General features: G+C 45.9%; 2 protein-coding genes across 6 annotated transcripts in view; both read right to left on the bottom strand.

Annotated features, from left to right (window-relative positions):
• ttc39a (tetratricopeptide repeat domain 39A) overlaps positions 1 to 15,330 on the bottom strand; it is a 33,764-nt gene extending 18,434 nt beyond the window's left edge. Inside the window, exons 1-5 of one of the 3 annotated variants that reach the window (XM_062555670.1) lie at positions 15,131 to 15,330; positions 14,141 to 14,191; positions 13,689 to 13,739; positions 12,814 to 12,861; positions 4,337 to 4,441 (exon numbers count right to left, since the gene is read on the bottom strand). In XM_062555670.1, the coding sequence (XP_062411654.1) occupies positions 4,337 to 4,441; positions 12,814 to 12,861; positions 13,689 to 13,739; positions 14,141 to 14,191; positions 15,131 to 15,183 (308 nt within the window). In that variant the 5' untranslated portion in view covers positions 15,184 to 15,330. Of the gene's footprint in view, positions 1 to 4,336; positions 4,442 to 8,907; positions 9,055 to 12,813; positions 12,862 to 13,688; positions 13,740 to 14,140; positions 14,192 to 15,130 lie in introns of those variants that run through there. The other 2 variants (XM_062555671.1, XM_062555672.1) reach the window with 2 other exon arrangements.
• A 307-nt stretch (positions 15,331 to 15,637) lies between these two features.
• Positions 15,638 to 24,839, bottom strand: part of eps15 (epidermal growth factor receptor pathway substrate 15) — a 49,332-nt gene continuing 40,130 nt past the window's right edge. For 2 of the 3 annotated variants that reach the window (XM_062555287.1, XM_062555285.1), the window contains exons 20-26: positions 24,345 to 24,739; positions 23,791 to 23,863; positions 23,619 to 23,689; positions 23,163 to 23,310; positions 22,473 to 22,648; positions 19,027 to 19,586; positions 15,638 to 18,967 (exon numbers count right to left, since the gene is read on the bottom strand). In XM_062555287.1, the coding sequence (XP_062411271.1) occupies positions 19,446 to 19,586; positions 22,473 to 22,648; positions 23,163 to 23,310; positions 23,619 to 23,689; positions 23,791 to 23,863; positions 24,345 to 24,739 (1,004 nt within the window). In that variant the 3' untranslated portion in view covers positions 15,638 to 18,967; positions 19,027 to 19,445. The remainder of the gene's footprint in view (positions 18,968 to 19,026; positions 19,587 to 22,472; positions 22,649 to 23,162; positions 23,311 to 23,618; positions 23,690 to 23,790; positions 23,864 to 24,344; positions 24,740 to 24,839) is intronic. The other variant, XM_062555286.1, reaches the window with a different exon arrangement.

Raw genomic sequence — 24,839 nt, forward strand, 5'->3', positions numbered from 1 at the left:
CAAGGCCACATAGCTGCTCGTCACTTCCCCTTTGAACAGAGGAGAGTGGGACAGAACCTAAAGGGCTGCCTACAGTATCTGACAATGCTATTGACCGGGCAATTACATAGGAGATTACTGTCTCTGCTACAACCAGGAAATGTCAAGAAATAAATACAGACCAAGCCCAATTCTATACGGGAACTCTAGTTAGAGATTATAGATAAGGACTGACCAGAAACTGAGAAACACATGTATGGTCCCGACAGAGAGGACAGGTCAAATTATGCAAATGAGGCATCAGGCCATTCCAATGGAATGTTTGGGTTTGCGTTGCTGCTGTTGTTGCCGGCTGTCGTGGCGACGGAGCCGAGCCAATGGTGTGATGAGTGCTAAACTCCTGACCGATAGCTGATTCCCCAGTGCCGGGCAAATCTAATCAGATGTCCAGCAAAGAGTCAGAGGCCAGGCCAGAACCAGCCTGAGGAGCAGGCTACCCAGAACACCCATGTGTGCGTGTGTGTGTGTGTGTGTGTGTGTGTGTGTGTGTGTGTGTGTGTCTGTCTGTGAGTGAGAGGGACACTTAATGTGTATATTTGTGCGTGTGTGTTTTGTGCGTGTGTGTGAGAGACTTAATGTGCATGTGTGTGCGTGTGTTTTGTGCGTGTGTGAGATTGAAACGTGAGAGGTACAGTATGAATCAATATGAAAAAACGGTGGAGTGTTCCTGCCGTATATGTGTGTGTGTGTGTTTGTGTGTGTGTATGTTCACTGGAGTTTGTGTCAGACACCTCTGGGGCCAAGCCTGCTCATTCTTGACCTCACAAGCTCCACAGGGTGAAATTGACTCAAGATGAGCTGTCAGAGTGCTGACACTGACCCAGGTAATCCATAATGGAATTCATCGGTAAACAACAAGCCTTACGAGTTTCTCAACTGGTGTGTGGGAACATCCAGATTCAAACCCTGACAATGATGGATTATTACCTTTTAAAAGATGAACAAAAAAAATCAAAGACAGAATAATAAAATAAGCACAAACATAAATGATTCTTGTTGTTGAGTGAGACATTACTTTCATCACCACAACCTCCCTCACAGAATATAAAACCACTCACACTCACCCATGCACACACAAAATACACACCCTGTCACCGACTCATTTACTCACAACATCCAGTGAACCAGTGAACACACACACACACACACACACACACACACACACACACACACACACACACACACACACACACACACACAGAGTCATTAAATCTCTCAACAAAATCAACCTTTCTCTCTGAGAACTGCACGGACCCCGGCGGCAGACAGTACGTGATGAGTGCAGTGTAACTATGACAGACCTGCACAACATGAACTCAACTCAATAAAGTCATTAGCCTGGAGTTACAAGCACTCAGTCAATTTGCAGCATCTGCTTGTTATCTAAGAGACTTCCCGTTCTGCACACACGTGCACATCTGTGCCTGATGCACAGAGTTATTACATTTGCACAAAAAAGAAGGACCAGCATGGGGGGCGGGGGGGGGGGGGGGGGTTACCTTTTGAGAATCAATGGGCTGTAAAGTCACGTGCACATGAGGTAATGTGTTGCTTGCTACTGGTCATCTCCATAGCTGCAGTATGTGTATGTGTGTGTGTGTGTGTGTGTGTGTGTGTGTGTGTGTGTGTGTGTGTGTCTGTCTCTGTGTGTGAGAGGGAGATTAAATGTGCATGTGTGTGCGTGTGGGAGTTTTCAGTCAGGGAGAGATTTAATGACTCTGAGTGTCTCTAAACTCTAAATGAGTCTGAGACAGGGTGTGTATTTTGTGTGTGCATGGGTGAGTGTGTGTGTGTGAGTGGTTTTATGTGAGATAGATTTGTTGACAAAATGTGTGAACAGGTCTCTAGAAATGAGATTGTCCAGTGTGTGCGCATAAATCACAGCTGTGTACAGTAAACAGCATGTTCTGAATGTTCAGGCCTAATTTACCCACCACTCTCAGCAAGCCTTACATACACCACATGAAAACACTTAACTGTGTGTGTGTGTGTGTGTGTGTGTGTGTGTGTGTGTGTATATGTGTGGACATGCAGACTCTGCCAGCCATCACTCACACTGTCCTGGTGCACATACTCCACATTAAAACACTTCAGCGTGTGTGTGTGTGTGTGTGTGTGTGTGTGGATATACTGCCCCTGCCAGCTGTCCTGCACACACTCTTCACACACTGTCCTGGTGCATCTGTGCCTGTACCACATGTCTGCACACACACACACACACACACACACACACACACACACACACACACACACACACACACACACACACACACACACACACACACACACACACACACACACACACACACACACACACACACACACACACATACACACACACACACACACACCTCAGACTGGAATGGGGTGGGACTGACAGCAGAGCAGCGATTGATTTGGAGCAGGAACATTATGCAAGCACTTTGCGAAGCTGCACCTTGCATACAGGCAAGTTGTAACAGCGTCGTAGCCACCGGACTGAATCTAATTACCAGAGAGGGAGAGCGATAGCTCTACCTTTACCTAAACTAAACTGAACTGAACTAAACTGCAGAATAGCATTGTCAGTGGCCACCTAGAATATCTGAATGGTGGATAATGAGATGGTAGCTTGAAGAAACCAGGATGGTGTTTTCTCAATGCTATGGGGGCTTTGTTGTATACAGTAGGCAGTCACTGTGTGCGCTCTGGAGAGGTTAGTGAGAGCTCAGGCAATGAGTGGGTGCAGGTCGGCCATTACTTTCTGAGCCACTCTATTCAAGTGCTTTAATTCACAGCCTCACTCTCGCCCACTCTCCCGCTCTCTCTCTATCTATCTGTCTCTCTCTCTCTCTCTATCGCTCTATATGTTCTTGCTCTCACTCCCACACACAGACATTTACATTAATGAGCACACACACACACACACACACACACACACACACACACGCACACACGCACACACGCACACACACACGCACGCACACACACCACTAAAGTTATATAACTCTGGCCCCAGGTTTTCGTAGACTATCTGATTAACACTGGAGATTCACTTTAAACTGATGCTCCACAAACACCCTTGGCAGCCAGGTCGACCCAATACAGAGCTTATCCCTCAAATAAGACTCCCCCCTCGAGACCTGCTCAACAGGCCTACCATACCATACCGGGCAACACTGCTGCTCCAAAGCCCATGGGGTCAGACAGAGGAGAGGAGAGGAGAGGAGAGAGGGATGGCCACGGGGGGTGAGATAGGGAAGAGTGGAGAGATGGGGCCGGGAGATAAACATTTCCCCAACTCAACTCCACTCTCATACGCAGGCCCGGGGTGGCAAACGGGATCTGAGAACAGCGTGGGTCCGACAAGAGATCAGGCACTGCGATACGGGTTGTGTAAGAGACAGAGAGAGAGAGAGAGAGAGAGAGAGAGAGAGAGATATGGGAAGATAGAGGATAGAGTGATGAACAGTGTGAGGAAGAGATGAACAGAGGACAGAGAAAGAAAGAAAAAATGATACAAAAGAGAGACACTTAGAAATTAGAAAAGAGGGAAGAGAGAGAGCAATAGAAAGAGGGAGAGAGAAAAAGAGAGAGAGAGGCCAGAGGCAGGGTACTGTGGAGAGAAAAGAGAGCTATAGAGGCCATTAGTGGCTGGGCCTTAGACACACACACACACACACACACACACACACACACACACACACACACACACACACACACACACACACACACACACACACACGGATCAGTGAATGGGGACGTGGATAAAGAGAAACCTGTTTAAACACAATGTCAAAAGACGCATTAGAATAGGAGGTCCGCTGAGGGAGGGTGTGTGTGGGTGTGTGTGTGTGTGTGTGTGTGTGTGTGCGTGCGTGTGTGCGTGCGTGCTTGTGTGTGTGTCCAGATAAAAACTCCCACATACTGGGACACACCAATGACCAATACACACTCACTCCCATGTACACACCAGCAGGGAGAATATGCACCCACAGAGACACACACACACACACACACGCACGCACACACACACACACACACACACACACACACACACACACACACACACACACACACACACACACACACACACACACACACACACACACACACACACACACACACACACACACACACACACACACACACACACACACACACACACACACACACACACACACACACACACACACACACACACACACACACACACACACACACACACACACACACACACACACACACACACACACACACACACACACACACACACACACACACACACACACACACACACACACACACTGTTTCTCACCTGGTCCTCAACCGGGACAGAGCTCCCTCAAAGTCATTCTGCAGGAACATGTCCAGTGCCACCATGCAGTCCTCAAGCGCCAAAGACAGGTCTGACTTCTCCGACCTAGTGCAGACACACACACACACACACACACACACACACACACACACACACACACACACACACACACACACACACACACACACACACACACACACACACACACACACACACACACACACACACACACACACACACACACACACACACACACACACACACACACACAGAGAGAGAGAGACATGAGAGGATGAGTCATTACAGTGTACAAGCACATCAACAATAATCAATTAGATTACTCAATTCCATTAAATCTGAAAATATCCAGCGGAGAAAGGGCTCATTGAGCAGAATGCTGAATCACTTGTTATGATCAACGTGACAGATCTCCGCCATGGCACCCCATTAGAAAGCAGCGTGGGTGATGAAGGGCCGGTTCCTGGGGGCTCGCTGAACCCAGTGACTGGAGTGGATGATGTGTCCATCATCACTACTGTACGGACATGTGCGGTGGCATTTACGGTGTGTCGCCAGGGCGATGATGAGTAATGCTTCTTCATGGACTACTTGAGACACGTTCTGTACTGTACATTGATGACAGAACACTCAGACACATCTAACAGAGTATAGTGGAGCTTGTGGTGCAAATGTGCTGATATTGAAGAGTCATTCAAGCACGGTGTTCCTCCTGATACTCCCTGAGGCAGTTTGTTTGTGTTTTTGAGGAACGAGGAGAAGGCGAAATAGCCGTCTAAGTCAGAATGACAGGCGTGGATAGTCTCTCGTTCTCTCTCTCTATCGCTCTGTCTCTCTCTCTCTGTACGTAGCCAGGCAACACACACATACCAGGCAGTGACGCCTCAAGCACTTTTCCTGACATCAATCTCAGCATCCTCGGGGCACTTCCACTAGAGATAGGAGCAGGAGCTGCATCTGGTCCATTCATCAGCACAGACACATCTCCTTATGATGGAGCGAAATCACTAAGAGCCCATTTAATTCATACACACTTACTTGTCAATTATTTATCACTTTAATGTCATAAGTGTGCAATGAATGCAAATGTGTTCCATTTTCCAAAACACTGACACAACAGTGGACTATTTGAACAACATGTTCAGCACTGATGGTAATAAGACATAAGAAATAGCAATAAAAAGTAATATTTTATTAAAATATTGAGCTGAGTCATCTCCGAGAAAAAATAAATCAATTAGCATTTGTTATTGCGGTTAGCAGAGGCATATTGATGTACAAAGCCAGATGCTTTTATGCTATAAACTTAAAAAAAAAAAAGGTTCATTTATAAACACAAGCTTGTGCTTTGAACAACTCAGCTGCCCTATCAGAGGCTATAATAACACATACAGCTATATATGCATAATTTTTATATAATAAGTTCACAAGGAGGTCATAAGGCATAAATAAACGGCAAACTTCACTTCTGTGCTAATTTAATCAAGACACTTGAGGTTTATGATTGTCTGAACAAGTGAGTTGGAGGGTTATCAATAGTGGGTTTTATAGCTGTGGATAATTGAACTTTCCTGTTCTGACAACAATATAGACATTTGTTATGAATTGTCCAGGGACATTCTCCAAATACATTAGCATCCGCTAAACGCTAGCTGCACGTGTAGGCTACAACAGACCCAGTACAGTTCAAGGAATGGCCCCAAGCCTCCGAGCTATCTGTGTAAAAAGACAATTGGACAAATGAGAGTTCTGCGGCTGAGCCAAATCAACGCATTAAGAACGTCCGAAAGACAGCTATTGCTTCACATTCCACCCAGTCCCTTCCACACAGTGGCTCTCTCTTTACGCTGCCCTGCGCTACGCTACGCCGTGCTGTGCTGTCCTTTGCCCCTCGGCCACGTCTACTGCTATTGGCTCTAATGAGTCTGTCTGAGATGCCTGGGAACAAGAGGCCCATCTCCTGTCCTGCACTGCACTGTCAACTGTTGCAGAGCCCCTAATGACAAGGGGATGACCGCCATGCAAAGTGCTCTGTAATGGGCGACGGCATGCCACTTCCCCTGCCCACCCCCTCCTCCTCCCTCCCTCCCTCCTTCCCTCCCCCATCCTCACCCCTCATTCAAAACTGCTGGAACAATAACAGTCAATTGTGTATGAGAGAAAGAGAGAGAGAGACAGAGTTTGAGAATGCAGACTGAATGAACTACAACACTTCCCTGTAAAGTATGGGAAATGGACATGCATACCATGGTGATAACCTGTGACGATAACCCTCTACAGTTGAGCACACTGTTTAATCTCTCTCTCTCTCTTACCTATTATCCATCCAACACAACATGCCCATTGATCACAGGTGTAGCCTAGCGACAGGGTCACCGGAGTTGACGCCACTCTCCAGCTCTTACATGCTACACTATGTAACTAATGAACAACCAGCACATTTTATGTCATAGCTGTTCACTATTGCACAGCATGTAGTGAATAACCAGCACATAGTAACTATGTCATAGCTGTCCAGTACACCATGTAGTGAATAACCAGCACATAGTAACTATGTCATAGCTGTCCAGTACACCATGTAGTGAATAACCAGCACATACTGTAGTACCTATGTCATAGTTGTTCACTATACTGTAGTACACCATGTAGTGAATAACCAGCACATACTGTAGTACCTATGTCATAGCTGTTCACTATAGTACACCATGTAGTGAATAACCAGGACATAGCTGTTCACTATAGTACACTATGTGGTGACTTAGTGGATGTTCTTAACACAGTGAAAGTTAGCCTGCCTGCCCTCTGAGAGATAAACTTTGGCCGATTAAAACACAAATGACTCATTTTGGCACAAGGAGTGTCTCTGTGCTGCAATAACAACTACAAAATATCAAGACAGGTTCTTTTCCCTTTAGACCCTTTTAGTTTATTCCAAGAGGGTTTCTGGTTGGAACGTTCAAAACCAATGCATAAAATCAACTGGACTTAATTGGAATTAAAAGGACTTAACTGGAATTAAAAGGACTTAACTTGGCTCTACAAAATGGCAATTTAAAAACATTTTGCTTGTTTGTTTGTCCCCAAGTTACCATAAATTCAAATATTAGTAGATGGATATTTAGACATATATTTTCTGTGCCACCAGAAATGCTTTAGGAATAGGAACGCATATGTTGGTTTCCGCCGTTATGGGTTTCGTCAGGTCCCTTTCACAGGTGTAGTAATCAAGCGCCAATACATCAATACAGTCTGCGTTCATAATCCAGGTGCTTGATTTTATACACCTGTGAATAAGGGACCTGATGAAACCCATGAGTAACTCCCCTGACCAAATCAGAGCTCCAGACTCATCTGAACACCCAGCACACCTGAGCCTGACCCAGATATCTGAGGTGCATTCAAATTCGCAAACATAGCATAGCATTTCCGTTAGCCTTGAGTTTTCTGCAAACGTTTGCAAACAGTCTGAGGGGGTAGTTCTCCGCAAACATACAGTGGAACTGGACGTGAGTTTGATGAAGGCAACAATACAATTACACTTAGAATGGAATGTTAACACCAAATCATTCAAATTTAACATGCTCATCACAAACATTTGCCACTGTTTGCCAAATGTGAATGCACCTCAGGTTCCTGATTTGGTTCTGATCAGAGCTGATCTCAATCTGATCTAATAAAGAGCTTGTTGGTCAGCTGTGCTAGAAGTAGCTAGCGCTAGAGAACGTCCAGGTGAGTCCAGACCAGGTGAAGAGGTGTTTTGTTCTTGCTGGCAAAAGTGAAACTCGCCACAGCTTCAACAGCAGCCAGATGATATCACAGTGTTTGTGTGCTGCTTGGGCTGACGAGTCTAATGTCCTACCTAATCAAATGAAGTCAGCATCTCTGAAATGCGGATCTCTCAGGAGGGCAACTTGCACAACGGCGATCGTCATTTCTAAATCACAGGACATGCTGATCCTGACAAACACACACACACACACACACACACACACACACACACACACACACACACACACACACACACACACACACACACACACACACACACACACACACACACACACACACACACACACACACACACACACACACACACACACACACACACACACACACACACACACACACACACACACACACACACACACACCTTAAAGCCCCAAGCATTCTAACTCATCACAAAGGTGCTTCATGAATGCTAAACAACACCAGGCGAGCCTCTCCGAACAGTGACAATGCAGTAGAGGAGGCCTTGCTGAACACAATGCAGCCCAGGAGGAGTAGCCACAAAAGAGATGAGCTGCCCAACGCAGGCCTGTTTTTCTGGTTGTCTGACTTTTTGCCTGTACTCTGTTGCTTTTCCTGTAAGGAATCTCTGACACTGATACAGAGCAGAAACACGGTCCACAAGCGCGCGCACACACACACACACACACACACACACACACACACACAAACACAAACACACACACAATTCATTTGCTTGTCATTCTCTCTCTTTCTTTTCGTTTCTTTCTCTCTCTCTGTCACATTCACACTCAACTCATTCTTACCCGTTTGATAGAGTTTCTGTCTCTTCTGACATTTTCATCTGGCAAAGCAATAGGGGAGATGACCGACGGAGAGCAAAACAAGAGAGAGTGAGAGCGAGAGAGCGAGAGAGAGAGAGAGGGAAGAGGAGAGAAAAACGCAGTGAAAGAGGGGTTGCGTTCAGGGGAGGGGAGGTAGAGAGGAGAGAGAAGAGACGAGCTTCAGCTTTTTCCCCGGCTGCACAGGGAGAGAGGAGGAAGAGGAACGCAGCTCTTAATAAGATTGGGATGACCATCACACATAGGGCAACTTAACATTACGCCTCCCTCCCCTCACCTCACCCCATCGCTCATTCTCCACCCCCTCACTCTCTCTCACACACACACACACACACACAAACAAACACACAGACAGAGTCACTGATAGACACAGACACACACACACACACACACACACACACACACACACACACACAAACAGAGTCACTGATAGACACAGACACACACACACACACACACACACACACACACACACACACACACAAACAGAGTCACTGATAGACACAGACACACATGTACACACACACACACACACACACAGAGTCACTCACATATCTCCTCCTCTGGTCCCACCTCCACCCATTACTGTGGTCACGCTACACGTTGCAGTGTGCATTTTGATTGGCCGAAGAACCCAGAATGCTGTCCATGTTTCTCAGGACACTAGTCAGATGTAAACGTAACGCCAGCCAAGTTGAGAAAAAAAAAAAACCGTCTGAAATGGCTCCAGAAATCAGAGATGACTTGCAAAGTTGAGCCGGTGCATCCACCAAGAGGACGGTGCGGTGTCCGAGAAAGAGAGCTGCAGCTGAATACGAAAGAGCAAAGACGGTACAGAAACTCCCACGGCCAACTTCCTCCTCTTCAGCAGGCTATGCCACACTAATCAGAGCCGGCAATAACTGACTAGCTATGGCAGCGGTGGGGGGCGGGGGGGTTAGTAAGAGAGAAAGAGACAGAGAGACAGAGTGAACGGGACACAAAGTGCACAAAGGTACAGTACATGAAAAAGACAGAGTGACAGTCAGGAGCTGAAGGAGAGAAAAATGAGAGTGAGGCACAGAAGGAGAAAGAGAGATAGAGAGAGAGAGCCTTTGTATGTGGCTGTGTGTCTACGAGAGACGAAGAGAGAGAGGAGAAGAGAGACAGAGGAGAAAGAGAGGGAGGGGGGAGAGAGAAAGAGAGAGAGAGAGAGAGAGAGAGAGAGAGAGAGAGCCTGCGAGGATGTCCTATCAGCGAGCTAACCCTGCTGCCTTTACTGCAGTGTTAGCCTGACCGTGACTCTGCAGCAGCAGCAGCAGCAGCAGCAGCAGTAGCATACTGAAGCTAAGCTAAGCTAAGCTAACACTACACTCCAATCACACAGAGCTGCTCGTCCGGCCAACCTGGTGGAGTCGGCCGGGGGGGGGGGGGTGTCAGTGTGTGTGTCTGTGTGTTTGTGTGTGTGGGGGGGGGGGGGGGTGAAGAAACCAAAGGATTTAGAGTATCATCATAGCAAGGGTGAAACTTTGAGTTCAACATTGGGATTGGGGTGTGGGGTGTGGGGTGTGGGGGTTGATCACCATGCATCATTTATCATGATATGACTATTGGGGGGATTTACGCCTACGTACTCGTACACAGTGTGGCGCCGTATCCGACAGCTGCTTTTATTTGGGTCAGAGTATCGGGGAGAGGAAGCTAAGTCAGAGGCACAGAGGAAAAAAGAGAAAGAGGAAATTAAACAAATTGGCTAACCTTCTGCAAAAACGTTACGTAAGGAGAAAGAAACACTTCATAAAGGTCACTTTACATCAACAAAAAACCTTCCACCGATATCCACCTTCATGAAAGACTACCAAACTAAAACAAGCTCCATGACTGAGAGTCACTTTTTTTCTACCAACTGTTGACACAACAGCCCTTGGCCACAGCAATGTCCTCTCCTCAGAAACACCGAGCAGTGGGAATGAAGTTGGTTTCCGATCTGATATAGAGTATAAACAAGCCAGGCTGCATGTTGCCGGTTATAACTCCCTCACAAGTGTCCCCACCATCATGGCGTGGTTCTAGTCTCGGGAGATCTGAGGCTCACCTGGCTCTTGCTGTGTGTGTTAAAGAGACCCTATGCAACTTTTTCATAGTCATAAAATCGCTTAGAAATCGTTGTTTTGCTTGACTGACCAGTTTTATCGAAAACAGTAATATTTCCTCCCGCCCCCAGGGTCCCTATCCGCTATTGCAACCTTGCAACTTGTTCAGGAGACGATCGTTCCCTGTTTACATCTGGAAGTCTGAGACGCATAAGGAACAAGAAGAACCACGCTTGCAATTTCTAGGCTATATTTATATATAGCCTATGTATAAATATACACGCTAAAGCTGTCGGGGAAGCTCTGCAGAGAAATATGCAAGCATAAAACGAGCGAAAATGAAAAACGAAACCGAAACTTATGATGAAATCGCCAATCCTGCATAGTTTCTCTTTAATGAAGCAAAGGCAGAGTGGCAGAGATGCCAAGATGAATCAGCAGGATGGTTCACTGGCATTTGATGGGTGAGGACTTCTAAAGGGATATCCGTCAGAGGCATAGCAGGGGTTGCATTGCAAAGAGTGATGAGCAGAGACCAGGGCCATGTTTCCCAGATTCGTTAAGAAGCTCTTAAGTGCTAAGAACTTCTTAGGAGCGTTCTTTACAGTAGAACGAAAAATATGCTGAAAACTGGTGTCAAAGTCTCAAAAGAACAAATGTACTCAGACATCAGATGTTGACTAATAGACTTTACATTCAGGCAGGTAACCGATGCGTTTCTTTCGTGGCATGTACAGTATGCAGCAACAATTAGCTTCCACTACAATTAATGGAACTGGCTACACCACACATGACGTGCACACTCGAAAACTTCTAGAACTATTTTTACGCTTCACGAACTGAGTGCTTCAGTAAGTAATCTGTAAGGCTGTTAGCCTTTTCTTTTATGATGTCTGTGTCCTTCTCTTGGTTTCCTAGCAAACATTGTCCTCATCTCCCAGGCAGTGAAATAAAAGGCTCCGTTTATTTATTTGAATTAAAGGTCTAATTAGTGATAGCTAGCTTATGAACTACCTCCCACCTTCCCCAGTTCAAAGAAGGGCATGCTGGGAGATGCCTATATAGTCTGATGAAAGAGGAGGCGGCCCTGCCAATCAAAGCCACTGAATTATTGACATGTGGACCAGCAGGAGAGACCCTGTGTGTGTGTGTGTGTGTGTGTGTGTGTGTGTGTGTGTGTGTGTGTGTGTGTGTGTGTGTGTGTGTGTGTGTGTGTGTGTGTGTGTGTGTGTGTGTGTGTGTGTGCGTGTGTGTGTGTGTGTGCGTGTGCGTGTGTGTGTATGTGTGTGAGAGGGGGGGGTGGTGGTACGGGGGGTTGGGGGTGGGTGTGGTAGAAACCTAGACTACCATTACCCCTCCCTGGGTGATACCCTTTGCCCCTCCCTGGGTGAATGATCACTCTCCCTGTTCCTCCTGCCCCTCGTTCTCTGTGCCCAAGGCCTGGTCTACCAAGAGGAGGCAACGTTTTGTGGCCAACATGATGATGACAGGCCTGTTAGACGTGCGGAAGTAGAATATAGGGCAACGCAGATTATTTATAGCAAGTCGTCGTTGCGCTGTGCCCTAAACTCTACTCTCGCTCAGGGACAATCAGGTTCACTCATACAGAATCTGCTCACTGATGTAACACACACACACACACACACACACAAGGTTTGATTCCTGTGAAATGACCAGAGGGGACAGAGAGACAGAGAAGGGGAGGACGAGGGCTGTCCAGGACAGATCTGGGGTGAGCTGACGGAATAGTTTTCCGTTTTCTGTGGCAGATATTAAAAAAAAAAACAAGGACGCTGACCTCTTAGTTGGTGAAGTTGCATGGTGGTTGTCATCCTGCAAATGTAACCTAAAACAGGGGGAGGAGTAGATGAGAGCTTTTGAGCACATAGTAGAGAATGGCGATCTATCTGCAGTTCCTGACTGAAAAGGTCCCATTGTGTGTGTGTAACATAATATCCAGATCCAGCATGAGATTTACTGGAAAGAAAATCTCAGCATGGGAACATTGAAACCGAACTGTTTGTATTGTTTAATGACCACAAACATACACACTACCCTACTAGCCATTTTTGGTTCCCAGAACGTTCTACAGTAGTTACGAAAAGCCCTTGGTTCCAGTAAAGGTCCTTGCAAGTTACTTTAGTGTAGTTGTAGTTGTAGTGTAGTGCTGCTGTGGTGTACAGTGAGCTGTAATGCAGTTGTAGTTGTAGTGTAGTGCTGCCGTGCTGTAAAGCGATTTGTAGTGTAGTTGTAGTGTTGCCATGCTGTAAAGTGAGTTGTAATGTAGTTGTAGTGTTGCCATGCTGTAAAGTGAGTTGTAATGTAGTTGTAGTTGTAGTGTAGTGCTGCTGTGCTGTAAAGCGAGTTGCAATGTAGTTGTAGTGTAGTGTAGTGCTGCTGTGTTGTAAAGCGAGTTGTAATGTAGTTGTAGTGTAGTGCAGTGCTGCTGTGGCGTATAATGAGTTGTAGCCTAATGTAGTTGTTTTGGTTACCACTGGGTTTGGCAGGAAAGTTTTCATTATGTTCTCTCAACATTAGCAGTTGGTTACATGTTTAGTTCCCTGAATGTTGCCCTAACGTTCCCATATATAGTAAAAGTACTTGACTTGACATGCATTTAATAGAGAGATAACACGGTCTGACACACACCAGATTAAAGACAGACTGTCTTACTTGAAATCTGTGATGACGGAGTCCAGCTCCTCACTATTTATGACAGGCAACCTGCAAAACAAACATCAAAATGGTCAAAATGGTCAAAATGGCAGATTTCCACCAACTGCATCAATCTGAGCATGAAATGAATTATACAATGGCAGTGGGGGATGGTGGTGACCTTTTGCCTCTCACTAGCCAAAGGTCAGACACAGTTAAAATCATTACTCAACATTACTCAAAGGTTTCAGCACTCCAGATTGTTAAACTACTTTTGGCTTGTCAGGGAGGGTCAAACTCTTGAGTTGACCCCACTTTTTTTTTTTTTTTTTTGCACCATGGTCATATTCATTAGTGAAAACCAATAGGCCTACAGTTTAAAATCGATTTCCCATAAGACACCAAAAGCATGTAAAATTATTAAACTTGTCTTTACTGGCCTGAAGAAAGGGATAGATAGCATAGCCTACCGTGTTGGAGAGTTGTTTCCATCTGGGATCTCCTTCACCTGCAGGGTATCCCTAGAATGAGTCAGACGCGTGAGATTCCTTATGTCTTTGTGAAACGTATGTCAGTCTGCGATGTCAGACTCAGTTAATAAAGAATCAAGAATATAAGTGTGATTATGGCCAATGTTATTTAACTAAGTAACAGTAGTTGGCTAGTAATGTCTAGTGTGTTTAAGAAAAATTCACTTCCAATGTCCCTTTAAGGAAAAGCACAGATTAGCACATTACAAGAGAGAGATAGGCCTAATGGTCTGCTTAAAGATGATACTGTTTAAGGTAAATTAAACGCAACTTCCTGATGAAGATGGGGAACATAGCCTTCCTCATGTTTAGGCTAGCCTACTGACTGCTGGGAATTTGAGGGGAAAAAACAACACGGGTAGAATGCTCAGGGACAGGGACATAGACTAGGCTACTATCGGCTGTTGTAAAATTAAATAGCCTAAAGGTGATAAAGATTTTGTTTTCTGAAAATATTTAGAACCATAGACCACCCCTACCCGATTTTACACAGATTGTGGTAGTGCTTATAGAATAGAGTATTAGTGAAAGTGGTCTAGTCAGAGTTTACCCCAAATGATACATGTCTCATTAAAGTAGCCACTTCCTCAGTCATGTTCGCACGCCGCATAAATGCAAGCTGTCAAGAAAGTGCAAGCAGGATTCTGAGCGTGATTAAATTATTTAGTCGAAATGCTTGTAGCCCTTTTACCCAATACACTGCTACTTTTCAAATCACTTGACTGAACAAGGGAAGACTTCTCCCACTATCTCTGGCATCGGCCGTGGCGACAGCACCCTACAGTCAAAGCCTAGTATCATACAGTCGCTGTGTTTAACATGTTGGACAACTCATTTTAAACAAGTAGCCTAGTCAACACAAGCTGCTTCTGTCTCCAATTGACAGTTTGTTGGCTCGCCTCTTACTCCACTATTTGAAATTATACTCACTTTGTATCCTCATTTTTCTTAGAGTTGCGTCTCCAAGCTTTGATAAAACTCATTCCACCCGACAACTGTGGAATGTCCAACAAGAATGTTGAGGTATCCTATCGCTACCTTGACATGCGTCTGTAGGCGAACGCGGCTCCGTCCTCACGAGACAAGGCGAATTGTGTATATCACGAGCGAGCGTTCCTCAGTGCAAGCCAGCTGAACTGTGAGAGATAGGGAGGTGTGGAGACGCTCATCACCACAATAAAGAGTTCTTTTTTTAAATGCTATGGAATGTGGTTCCTCAGCTTTCACCCGGTCTTAAAGACCTACAGTTTCCAATCTGGGGTTTATGTTCAGACGAACAAGGTCTACAAGATAATGAAGAATAGCCTACAATGCATGAAACAACACTTCAAAAACATTACCCAACAACTCCTCATAAGAAAAGTCATTAGGCTACGGCAGAGCAGGTTAGGCTACTGTTTATGCCTACCTTTACATAGTGATTGAATAACAAGAGGCTAGCTTTAAAGACTTCAATTTATTAATCTTTTTAATTACATGTTATACTTAACATATTTAAACAATCTCCCAGCAGGGAACATATTTGACATTAAAAAAATAAAATACACTGAGCCAGTTTTAAAAGCCTATAGATGGCAAGTACACATAAGTGGTTTTCAATTGAAGGAATGAGAATTTGGTACTACTATGATTTTAGTAACTGAGAGACTTGAATGCTATATGTCTGATAGGAGAAAAAAGCAGCACATTTTGACAATTCATAGTATTTACATGATATAGTTAACGTACAATGGAGTGTAATGACTGACCATTTTATTATGTATATCGATGGAGTGGTAAGCAACATTTTTTCAGTCCAATAGACGTATTGATTGACCCATAAGGGAAGCAGACAGGCCATTTGTTTTAAAAGGAGGCCTTTCTAGAGTTCACTGTGCTTTCAAACCATAACTAGTGACATGTTCATCTCCTTGGTTGAGTCTAAATGGGACTTCAACTGGAACTGTGAGTTGATACTCCATACTTAATCCGTACACAGTCATACTAATAAACATAGAAAACAAAAGCACAATCCCGTGTCATCTCTCCATATCTACTGTGGATATGCATCTGTCTGTAAGGGATGAAGGGGTCTTTGAAAGTGCATTTCTTGTACAGAAGGCAATCAACCCCCCCGCTCCCACCCTCGAAACTCATCAATACACACACAATAGCCATGTAGTAACCTGAGGATGAACTCTCGGTGGACTTTGAGATTCAAAACACAAGCCCCCATTTGTCTCAGGCAATTTCTGTCGCAATGGAACCCCCTACTGGAGACTATTGTTTATGTTAAACAGAAAGGCCATTCTGGAGGAAGGAGCCAGGGGTAACACAATTGATGAAGGGGGGTAACTGCTACAACAATGTCAAATCATCCATAGAGATCGTTCTTTCAAGCTGGACATGAGCTGGATACAGTATGCACCCCCAGGAGTGGGAAGTTGAAGACTTGGTACAGCTGCACAGATATAACAGATAACCCAGCAGCTGTGGATTGTTCTGACAGACACACTAGGGATCCTTTCTAACAGCTAGATGTGGAGGCCGACTAAAATGTGGATCAACAGTGACACTTACATTCAAACATCAAATCATACATTGCATTAGTCTCAACATGAGAAAACATAACTCGGGCTGTTAATGTACATCAGAATGCGGAAGAGCGAATGGTTCTGCAGAATTGCCCCAGAAGGTCACGGTGACCTTGCCCTGAACTCAACGGATTCATTTCAGAGAATTGAAGAGAGATGAAGTCAACAAATATGGAAAAATGCAATATGGCAAAACCAAATGTAATGTACCTCTTTTGTCAAGTCAGAACAGATTTGACTGTGCATCTCTGGGTTTCAGAGTAATCAGAATGAATAAGAGGACTCTAGGCAAGCAAACATGAATATTTAAAAAGATGAGGCTCTCAACTGGTTTGCTTTTACCATACATGTAAAATGACCCATGTGTTAGCAAGGGCTGATTTAAAAATATCCCAATCATCCAGCAGCCTTTTATAAATAGTCATGTTCATTGGGTGGAACTTTACATAAACTGTTTACACCTCACATTTACACAGTTGCCCAATTATGCATGTCAATCAAAACCCTAATTAACCACCCATTGAAACTAGGACTAGAGCATGTTTAAAATTTTACCTTCACATTACCATCAACAACATCCATTGAGCAATCTATTGAAATAGCCAGCCATTTTCTCTGTCCCATTAACTTCACTTATTAGTCTGAGTATGTTGAGATATGAGACATGACTTGGTTTGTTTATACGGGCGAGGTCATGTTCCACCCAGTAGCAGGTGACTCTCTGTGGCTGTAAAACTGATGCAATTTCTCTTGTCCTTCTGCAGAGCCTCTCAGATCTTGTGACTGGGTCATAGGCGAATGGGTTGGTTATGTACTTATAAGTGTAGGTACGCCTACATAACCGGTCAGAACCATGATGCAAGCATGAAAGAATTATACAGGAAGCACATAGAGAGCAGTTGCAGTTCATGGATGTGTGCGCGCACATGTGTGTGTGTGTGTGTGTGTGTGTGTGGGGGGGGGGGGGGGGGGGGGCGGGGGGCTAACAGAATTTTTCAAATGTGCCATCGACAGCTCAATAGTCTCTCGGTCAGGGGAGGTGAAATGACACAGCGAAGGCCATTATCCTCCCAACAGAGGCTCTAATCACCAGGGACATGGCAGCCATTTTCCAAAGAGATGGGTAGAGCACATTTGAACCCAACAGTCCCTTTTGATATTTCCACCAGGTCTCTCAGTCTCCATCTCTCTCTTTATCCCCCAAAGCACCAACAGCACTGTCGGAATCAGGAGGCGAAAGGAAGAGGAGGAGGAGGAGGAGGAGGAGGAGAGGAGGAGACTTTTAGAACTCTGATAGGACTAGAGATTTGTGAGAATTAAGTACCCAGGTTAGACAGGAGGTTGAGTTGTTGTTGGTGTTGACAGTCTTGGACACGGTCTTCATGCATCAGTACGTGGAGGGGTGGGGCAGAGGGAATTCAGGGGAGACCGAACATCAGCAGTGCTTTTGTGCGTCTCAACGTGTACCTGTAAGAGTTATGGCAGAAGGCGCAGCATCTTAGGTGAGCTCAGACTAAGAGAAGATGATTCACAGTCCTGGTTTAGGGTGTTACACATGTGGGTATTCAACACGGACGCTGGGGGTGGTGGTTGTTAGGGAAATGATTGAGGGGTTGCGATCATAAGCATCAGAACTTTTCTCTATGTGTTGCTTCATAACCAACATCGGGAGAGCTCGGAATTCGATAATGGGATCCCTCTCTCTCCAGGTGCTCCTGCTTTCATCCTGAGAGTTACGGAGCCTGCATGAGGGATGGTGGAGGAGGAAGGCAGGGAGAGGGCAGGGGAGACAGGGATGTAAGCGTAGCGTAGGACTGATGTTATGGGTTAGTGTCTCGTCTCAGGAAAGAGCAGCCTTGATGCTACCGTCCTGAAGAACCTCTTCCTCAGTCTGAGAGTGCTGAGCCTGTAGTTGGGGTGCCTGCCGGGGGGGAAGGGGGTGTGACGGCAGACAGGAATACGGAGTCAGGTGAGGGAGGAAGGTTGCGATGTAGTGCGGCAGTGACTCCGACTTCTCCTGACTAATCCTACCTGTGTAAGTTCTGCAAGTCTTCCTACTACTCATGTAGAGAGTAGTTATTTGGGTTGGGTTAGAGGGTTCATGGAAGGTTGTGGGGCAGAATCTCATTAGGAGATCTCTGACTTAATGCAACTCATACTCCAACAGAATCTGGCAAGGCCTTCACAGCTCTTCCTTTGGGGGGGGGGGGGGGGGGGGGGGGGGGGGCACAGAGCCTCCGGCTGAGCTGCCACATTGGGAGGTGGAGGGTAAGGGGATTGGGACACAGACTCAAGGGATGAAGCAGGGCCAACGTGGAGAGGGGCAGAGAGCTCCGACGAGATGCTACTCCTACTCCCGCAGGGTCCGTCAAGGTCTCCAGCTCTCTCCTCCATCAGGGAGTGCCATTTTGGGGGCTGGGAGGGTGGGGCAAGTGTGAAGGGGGAGTCCAGGGAGGGAGAGAGGAAGGGAGGGGATGTTATGGGCAGGGCAGAGTCTGGTCTCATCACAGGAGGGCTTCGACTAGATGCTGCTTCTACTCCTGCAAGGCCTCTCGCTCCCTCCTCCACCAGGGGGCGCCACCATATTGGGAGGAGTGGGGCAGGAGAAGAGAGAGAGTCCAGGAAAAGGGAGGAGGGTGGGGACGTGTAGCGGGTCTCACGAGAGTCTGGTCTCACGAGAGCTCGGACTTGCTGAGGGCGATGGCCAGCTCCAGGTCCTCCTGCTCCTGCTGCGTCAGCCGAGCCAACCGCTCCTTCTCCTCGCGTTCGCTCTCACGCTTCGCCCACTCAATCATGTCCTCCTCTGTGGGGTACTGCTCCATAAACACACACACACACACACACACACACACACACACACACACACACAAATAACAGCCCCAGCATTGGGATTCATGCGGTCTCTGCTAATACCCTAAAAGCCTTGGTGCAGGGAAGTGATCTAACTCTATTAACATGGGAAATACAGCCATTGTGCCAAACCCTTGATTTCCAACACAGACTTTTATCGGTTAGTAATCCTATTATGGGTCAATCATTTTTTGATGCCACATCCTCTAGCAGCCTCAATGTAAAATATTCTACTATGTCTTCAAATAAACAAATACGTATGGCCAAGAATACTGGTTTCTGTCAAAGAAATTACAGAAGGCAGTTTTATAATGTATGGGTTAATATACAGTACATCCTACTATGGAGCAACCTATACACAAATGATTGGCTGCTATCAATGAACGTTAATGACGTATACTTCTATTTGTACTAATTAGCATGGCAATGTTGTTAAAACACTAAACACATTCGGGGATTAACCTATAGAGTGTTGCAGATTATTTGACATTTGGTATCTACGAAGGACAATTTTCCACACTCATTTGGACATGTTCAAAGCAATAATCACACCAGAGGTCAGAGGGCAGGCCGGACATAAGGTGGTTAGAGACAGTAGAGGACAGAGCAGCGACTGGAGAGCCCTGGAGTGGACACACCGCACCGGCAGAGGACTTTGGCCCTGGTCAAGTGATGGATGATTCATCACTGAACAGCTCGTGAAGGCGTGCACAACTGGCATTCACTTTTATGTAATGTAAAACATTTATTGACCTTATTGACCTTCTATGTACTGTAGGGTGAATAAAATGTTTTTTTTTTTGTCATTTGAATGTTTACTTCAAGTGTTTTTGTCAGGACATTGATGTCATTATTGAAGATCATGTCACAGACTGAAATTTTCTGAAGTCTCGGTTTTCTATTATCAATAGATGTAAAATTACAAAAAGTAGACATGCCAGTTTTTTTTTTTTTTTTTTTTTTTTTTATCCACATGCAGTTACTCACACAACACAACAGAGTGATTGACAGATATGAGCAATGAGAATGTGCAGCACTTGAAACAAACAGCTCTTCCCAACTTCCCAGTGATTTCTGTGATGCTGGTGACCTTGAATGTGTCAAAAACACAAGTTCAGTCTAGACCCTGGGCATTAAGACACAGCTATGTGTAGATAGAGACTGAGGGACATCTGCCCTATGATAATGCCTCAACTGATATCTTCATATGGCTGTGCTAATACTATTATAAGAAGCTTTATTCAAAAGAAGATTCTATAAGAATGCTCTGGTGTTCTGGTGACAAGAGACCCCCACTACGGGGCTCTATTTCCATGACCTGGAGTTCTGCACAAGAACATGTACTTCCTTATAGGACCATGTATGAACCTTTTGATTTTGTATAAAATTCTGAAATAGCATATAGTGTATACATTATTTGTGTAATGTATAATGGTTTGACAGGACGTTATATGTCCACTATTTACATATGAGGCAACGTATTAAGCCACTAGGTCCATAAATATAAGGCAAAGCAAGAGGTCTTAACTACAGGAGATCAAAAAACATTAATAACAGAATATAATGATGTGAAAGTCAACAGATACACAGAGAGCCCAGTCGGGGATTTGGCACCTTTCTGTGACATTTTTATTGAGTAAACTTTGGTGTGGATAGAAGAGCATTGGAGTGAAGTGAGATAGAGTTCCTCCTTCATCCAGCTACTGATGGAAACACGGAAAGACAGAGAGAGAGCGAGAGCGAGAGAGAGAGAGAGAGAGAGAGAGAGAGAGAAAGAGAGAGAAAGAGAGAGAAAGAGAGAGAAAGAGAGAGAGAGCACGCCAGAGATGAAGGGTGGATGTGGGGGATGCAAAGGGCTGGATGAATGAATGGATGAATGGATGGATATCATTCCATAGGGAGAGAGCGCATGAGAAAGCCGTTTGAGATGATCAATGTGGGCAGAGAGGAGCAAATCACAACACAAGAACGCGGTTAGTTCGTGCAGCATGGCATCACAGGACGTGGGGATTGGTGGAGGGGTGGTGTGGGGGGGAGGGGCTAAGGGAATGCATGTGGGAGGAGCTTCAGTCAAGCTGGTTTCCCGGCACTCAGCGCCATGGAAACACAGAGTGGGTCACAATCACAGTGTGCCAAAGCAAGCAGTCTAGCCTTGCCATCCACAGCCAATGGGGAGAGAGTATGGGCTAATGACAACTCAGTAAGGCTCATGGTAAAAGCTTGATGAGGGAGGGCTTTCAGTGCAGTGTGAAAACTAGCATTAAAGGTGCTTCGTTAAAATTGAAATATCATTACAATCATATTCAGGTAAGGCTCTCCTCTTGAGTTCAATTTCACATATTATACAAATTATTACTGATATATCCATAGTATTATTTAATATACATGTTTATATACAAAGTAGAACAGAACAATAATAAAAAGACCTATGACTTGACATAATTAAGATGGTACAAAAAAGAAATCCATCCAAACATAAACAATTATGAAAACAAACACAAAAAAAGGTCCTTCAGTACTATTTGTAGTAATAATGTCGCTATGGCAACTTGAGAACATTTAAAACAGAGTCAGCAGAACAGCACCTCTACTGGATAGGTTAGGTGAGCGAGTTGTCCCACAGGGAAGGGGAGGTGGGGGGGTGGAGATAGTAGGATTGGCTGTGGATGAGGGGGGGCAGACACTGCTGTTTGGTTGGGGTGGGGTGCAGGAGTGAAGGAGAGAGAGGGGGGGGGGGGGTTGGAGATGGGGAGAGATTGGAAGGTGGGGTGTGGAGGTTGGGGAGGGTGTGGGGGTCACTACTGAGATTCGGAAGGAGGCGGCGAGGGGGTGGCAGAGGTGGTGCTCACTTTGTCGAAGCTGGCAAATCCCTCAGGCTGCCGCGGCGGCTGGCGGGGGGAGGAGGGGGCGAACGGGTCCGGCGCCGAGTCTTTGGCGGGCAGCGACGAGAAGTCGCCCTGCGTCATGAAGCTCCGCCGCTGGAACGACTCCGACGACTCGGACCGAGAGATGTTAGACCGCTTGCCTGAAACGTACAAACACACACACACACACACACACACACACACACAAGCAAACAGACACAAACATGCAATCACGCATGCACACTTAGGCCTAGTACACATGTGAAAACAGACACCTACAAATATTTTATGACGTTTAAATGGTAAGCGATTTTATGACTATGAAAAAGTTGCTTAGGGTCTCTTTAACGTGACGGTTGACAGTGCTTAACTTATAACATATAGCATATAAATGTAAACTTTTCTATTTTATATCGGTTATATATGATGTAGTATATCCATGCTGAGGGCAGAATCGACCACATGTCGAAATAAATCTAAGTTGAAGCATATTCTAGTTAGCTACCGAGACCGCACATGTAAACAGAATCAACGGAAGTTGAAAACAGTATCAGAACGATACATATTTTTGAACGATACATATCGTTTAAGGAATAAGGTGGATAGCCCCCCCAAACAAGACTTGAATCATAGAGCTGACGGTCACAAACTGTCCCAGGATGCACTGGGCTTTACCTGGGGGGGGAGGAGGCGGCCTGGTGGGAGTGCCCGTCTTGGGGGGCAGCGCTGGGGGCGTGTCTGAGCTGCTGGACGTGCCGTCCTCCTTGAACAGGTTCTTGTTGGTTGAGGTATTGGCTGCAGCAAATGGGTCAGCACCATTCGACTGGGACACACACACACACACACACACACACACACACACACACACACACACACACACGCACACACGCACACACGCACACACGCACACCTCATTAGGTCAGCCAATTAACACCCACAGGATGCTGCCCAAATGCATAATTCAGTAACCCTCATGCCTAATTTGGGCTATGCTGTATGTCCCATCTGTGAATGCTTCCCTCTACCCATTTAGATGATATACTTGTATGCATCTGCTCACAGCAATCAGAGCAGCTGGGGTGCTTTTTTTACTGACCCAACTAAGTATTAGTGAAAAATCTTTTAGTATACCTTTGCCAAGGCGCTGAAATCAGCAAACCCTCCTCCGAACGACTCGTTTCCAAACACAGCAGCGAAGGGGTCTAGGGTGAGAAAAAGAGGTGCAGGTGTCATACAACTTCTCTCCAGCAGAGGGCTCCCACCCACTCAGTCCATCTCCCTTCCAACCCTCTTCTCATCTTACCTGGATCGGAGTCTGTGTTCACCACAGTGCCTCCTGGTGCAAAAGGGTCATTAACTGCCGATGACGGATCCTTCTACACACACACACACACACACACACACACACACATGCACGCAAACAGTTATCTTCACTGTAACGTTCAGTCACACTGTGTGTGTCACATTGTGTCAAACTAATCACATATACCACACCCCAGCGTATCATCACACTGAAAACCACCAACAGGTCCTCAGATAGAGTGTCTCATATTCTGCACATACTGTACATTATGGTCTGTGTTATATCAGATTATCAGCGTGCTGACTGAGGCTTCTTGCCAGTAGCGTGGATCAAGCACAGACTGAGGCGTATGGTGAGTCGTATGAAACACAAGAGCCAAACTTAGTCAATCAAAACTTAACTGATTTGTTTTCACTTTGTTTTTTTACCAAGGACAACAATTCTGTGGGCCTAAAGCCTGTTTCAATTTCAGATCAACTTGATTTGTGTGCGTGTGTGTGTGTGTGTGTGGGTACATGTGTGTGTGTGTGGGTACGTGTGTGTGTGTGACCCACCGTGGGTCCATCAGAAGCAGGAAGTGTGCTGGCGAAAGGATCAGGCCCACTCGGCGAGCTGAAGGGGTCGGCATCGCCCAGAGCGTCCATCTTGGAGGCGAAGGGGTCTGGGTCGGATATGTTGTTCACTTTGGCGCTGAATGGATCCTTGGCGGCGGCGCTGCCACCGGCGGCTGTGGCGTCACTGGACTGGGAGCTGAACGGATCTGGACCCGCGGCCGCGTTATTCAGGTGCGAGGCAAACGGGTCGGCCTCGGGGGCCCCGGCGGCTCCGCTGAAGGGGTCAGCCGAGCCGAACGGGTCTGCGGAAGGGAAGGAAGCCGCGGGGTTCTGCTTGAAGAAGGCGTCCGAGGCAAAAGGGTCCGAGCCCTTGAAGGGGTCACCACCAAAGGGATCTGAGATGACGCAATAGAAAAGAGAGAATCAGAGTGAACATCTAGAGGCCAATCTAGTCATGTCTGGTACTGTCTATGGAGAGGTCATGTAAAACATGCT

The sequence above is a fragment of the Sardina pilchardus genome, chromosome 15 (assembly GCF_963854185.1).
Source record: "Sardina pilchardus chromosome 15, fSarPil1.1, whole genome shotgun sequence".
Lineage (NCBI taxonomy): Eukaryota > Metazoa > Chordata > Actinopteri > Clupeiformes > Clupeidae > Sardina > Sardina pilchardus.